This window comes from Pterocles gutturalis, unplaced genomic scaffold (assembly GCF_000699245.1).
Source record: "Pterocles gutturalis isolate BGI_N339 unplaced genomic scaffold, ASM69924v1 scaffold8952, whole genome shotgun sequence".
Classification (NCBI taxonomy): Eukaryota; Metazoa; Chordata; class Aves; order Pterocliformes; family Pteroclidae; genus Pterocles; species Pterocles gutturalis.
The window spans coordinates 22,410-26,809 of record NW_010112711.1 but is presented as its reverse complement, the minus strand read 5'-3'; the positions used below and the strand labels follow the sequence as shown (position 1 = coordinate 26,809).

Genomic DNA, 4,400 nt, shown 5'->3' with positions numbered 1-4,400 from the left:
GCTGCTCCTCAAGGGCCTTCAGGGGTTAAATGGCGGCGTCAATGCGGCGACCAGACCCCCGGAAATACGGGCATCGGGTTGGCTCCCGCTCACAGCGGGGGGAACAGCGGAGCCTGTTGGGCTGTTGGAGATCCAGGCTTGTTTTCCTGCTCACCTGAAATTCTCCTTGGGCTCGCCAGGAGGTCCAGTACGCACGGAGCGGCTCTATGTCTGGTGACACTTTTTAGCCAAGGCGTGCCCATCCACCTTCCCCAGCGCTCCCATTGCTTCAGAAAAACTTACCTCGTTGTGAAGTGTCACAGAGGGCAGATCGGGTGTCAGTCATGGGTGCCTTGTCTGCACGCACACCTTCCCCTGCACTTGGGAAACCAAAAGTGGTTCAGGTATTAGTAGGCATCAAAGAATCCATGCCAAAACTTGAGACAAAAAAAAAAAAACCCAAAACAAACCACCACCAAAAATCCTGTGTTGCAATAGTTGTACTGCTCACACAGTTTGTACAGATTTTGATAAAGCGTAAGTGCAAACACCTAGTTTGGTAAAGGGTTTGTTTTGGCGTTTAAGAAGTCTAAGCAACAAGTTTGTGTTAGCTTAAGACTTGTTTTCTGCTTGATTTCAGGAAACCGTTATTTAGGAAACTCATGGGAATAAATCACATAAAGCAACAAAAAGAGTGGAAAAAGACTGTAGCGTTGTGCAGTATCAGTCAAGACTTATAGTTCTGGAAAGTAGCAGATAGTGCAAAAAATTAACTAGGTAATTAGGTAATAACAATATTTTTGTCTCCTTTTTTTAAAAAAAAAGTTGTGATCTCTTAGTGTAGCAATAGTTTAAGAAAAAAGACAATTTTGAAGACTGAATTCTCTGTTCCTTTATTTCCAGAGCAAGCAAAAGGCATTCTGGACAGCAGAGACTCCATTCAGTCCTTAGAGCTGGACAAGCTCAAATTCTAGTTAGTTTGGAAGTTCTGGTCTTTTGAAGGCAGATCTTTTATAATGTTGCAACAGCAAACTCTGCATGTGCAACACAATAAGTACACAGGATAATACGTCTAGAGGTATTTTGATATCTCAGTCTGTCTTGTAAGCACAGTCAGTACAAAATTCTTCAGTTGTTCATACCCATAAGTAAACGCCCAGGCAACCTATTATATTTCCTCAAAGTATTTGCCAAAATATGTTTTTTTAATAAACTCTTTTTGCTTGTTTTTTGGTAAGGAAGTAGGTAGTTAATGTAATGAATGGTCATTTTGCTCAGAAAACCTCAAACCTGAACAGAGCTATTTCTTGACTTCAACTTTACTTTGAAAAGGACTTAAATTATCTTGGCTGAGATTTACACCAGATACTCTCTTTCTCAACAACAAAAAAAGAAATAGGTCCTGTTTGATTTTAGTACACTTGACTAGGTTATTGCCTGCTTTGGTAACATAGTGTAATTTAGAGTGATGTTAGAAAGCTCTCTTAGCGACCAGTTAGCTTCCTCAGAGAAGTTATCATCTTTGAAAATACAGGCTCTTATTTTGCATTGAAATATGCAAATTTCTCTTCATATCAGTCTCTAGTTGCAGTGACAAAATTATTTGCGATTTGCTTTTGACTGCGAGTTAAGGTTCAGTCTAATAGTTGTGATTTGAGCTGGGCCAAAAGTGAGGGTTGTTCCCAAATGAGTGCTGACAAAGCTCAGGTTTGGGGTTTTTTGTTTGATTTTGGTTTGGTTGGGGTTTGTTGTTGTTGGTTGGTTTTTTACTGGCTTTTGTAAGTGACAGTAATGGCCTTCTTGCTTGATGTTTGGACATTACATTTTTGCTAACACAACTAATACACTTTCAGAAAGTAAGCAAAAAAATACTGACTCAACGTAACTAAGAAATTGTCAAATATGTTGAAAATGCTAACACTCTTTAAACAGTAAAAAAAAAAAAACCTTTCTATTTGACTTTCAGATTGAGTTTCGAGGGTTCTGTTGAGCTTTGTAGTTGTAGAAATTAAGAAGTATTTTACTCTGACCCATGAGGAACTTGGGTCTCCAAAGTTTTTTAGACTTCAAAATGAAGAACCTTTCAATAGTAGTTTCACCCATGTATCGTACATGTAGTTATCTTTTAGGTGTCAGTAAGCACTATTATTGGATATTGAATGGACTGCATCCAGAACTATTTGGTTGAAATCACTAGCACACTTTAACAATATTTTTTTTTTCAGCTTTCAGGTGAAGTTTATTGAAAGCAACAATGGAACGATTTGGAGTGAAGTCTGCTCCATCACGTAACCGCTCGAAGACTGCTTTGTATGTAACTCCTCAGGATCGTGTAACTGAGTTTGGCAGTGAGCTACACGAAGATGGAGGAAAACTCTTCTGTACTTCCTGCAATGTGGTTCTGAATCATGTTCGCAAGTCTGCGATCAATGACCACCTCAAGTCTAAAACACACACAAAGCGAAAGGCAGAGTTTGAGGAACAGAATGTCAGGAAGAAGCAAAGGACTCTGACTGCCTCCCTGCAGTGCAACAGTACTGCCCAGACAGAGAAAACCAATGTCATCCAGGACTTTGTGAAAATGTGCCTGGAAGCTAATATTCCACTTGAGAAGGCTGATCATCCGTCTGTGCGAGCCTTCCTGTCCCGCTATGTCAAGAACGGCAGTTCCATACCTAAGTCAGACCAGCTAAGGAAAGCATACCTGCCTGATGGGTATGAGAATGAGAACCAACTCATCAATACAGAAGACCGTTGAGAAGAAAACTGTTTTCGTCCTCGTTGTGAAGTTTTACATATTGATGGTGTGGTTTATTTTTATATTCATGCATATATACAGTGTTACATATTGGTTTTACAAGCTATTTTGTATTATTGTAGAAATGACAATCTATTTGTGAACTTTGTGGTATGCCATAGACTGTTGCTAACCCTGCTGTAGACTTCAGAGCTACCTTGATGTAGAACTCATGATGAATGTAGGGAACATACCTGGCATACACCTTGTCTATGTTCAGTCTGGCTATAACTGATGCTAAGAAAAAGGCACTTGGAAGGAGGACCTCTCTTACCTAAACTGTGCATCTAAATGTATGATAATGCGATAGTGATTGTTGATCATGTCGGTGGATTGCTTTGTCTGGTGTCCTGTCCATCAGTGACCAAGAAGAAGTGCTGCACATTTGAAATGCAAGAAGCTGTAGAACGGTTAGTTAAAATATAACCGCTCTGTTGGGGGAGGATTATTGCAAATTCCTATTTAAGTTCAGTTTATGTTCTAAAACGGGAAACATTTTTCTTCTAAAATACTCTCTTATCCTATTTGGTGCAACTGTGGATGTATTCATTATCTAACTTAAATAGCAGGTCACTTGTATTGACCTCTGAACTCCACTGTTTTCATAAAAGGTACTAGTTCTGCAGGTTTACCATGCCCTCTTTTTTAAAACCACCATTTCATTGTCTCAGTTTAACATGTCCCCTTTCTGTTTCAGTGCCAGTCTTTGAAAGGTGAGTAGACAAACCAGTGACTAAGTGTGGTTTGCAGTGCAGCTGCTGGCAAGCGAGACGTATACAGGACCACGATCTTAGTAGAGGGGACTAATGCCTTTTTCTTACTGGCAGGACAAAAGATGCTAAATCCAAATTGGGGGCGGAGAAGGCACTACATTGTGGAGATAAGAAGGCTTTTTTACAGTGCACAGAAGAGGCTCCTCCATCTTTTTTTTTTATCTCTGGCCTTGTCCTCAGCCTTTTAGTCAAAGGAGGTGGAGTGTTGAAAATGGTTTTCAAAATAGTTACTGCAAAGGCTATTCAATACCTGTAAGCGCAGATTGGAAAGTGTGTATACTTTGAAGCTATGCAGGAATTACAGAGCTGGGCTGTATTTCTTACTCTGCCAGGGCCACATCTATTGGACTGGCAAAAAGTAAAATGGGAAATCAAAGAATCTCAATAATAATCTGAAGTGAACTATTACTGAGCTATTCTAAATTATTATGCCAAATAGTCCATTTGATGTAAGCGCTCTATAAAGTTTTTGAATGGAATGAGGGAGCATTGTGCAAAGTACTGAAATATGACCAACTTCTCTGCTCTAGATTTGCTTGAGATGCTCTGGGTTCAGGGAGGTGCCAAGCATCTTTCTAGCAGCACAGAAATCCTCCACTCAGTGGATAGAATGCACTAAGCATGCTTTAACTCCCTCAGGTGGAGTCAGTTGTTCTGTTTGGTTTCCTTTCCCCAGTAAAGTTTCAAAATATCTGTTTCTCTGTATTTCTTTTATTCCAGATATTTATGGCAATACTAAGTAATTGCTAATAAGAGACAAAATAACCTGCTTATTTTGTTTCTGTAGCTGTTTCCCTAGCTATTTCTAGAGCAGTCTCTTTTGCAGGATTGAAAGAGACTTACATACTTAG

The 4,400-nt window shown here is 39.7% G+C and overlaps 1 protein-coding gene across 1 annotated transcript; it reads left to right on the top strand.

The window, feature by feature from the left end:
* Nucleotides 1–2,233: 2,233 nt before the first annotated feature.
* Nucleotides 2,234–2,737, top strand: CGGBP1 (CGG triplet repeat binding protein 1). Its single transcript, XM_010074164.1, has one exon. It carries the CDS (start codon nt 2,234–2,236, stop codon nt 2,735–2,737), a length of 504 nt encoding a protein of 167 aa, XP_010072466.1.
* The last annotated feature ends 1,663 nt before the right edge of the window (nt 2,738–4,400 follow it).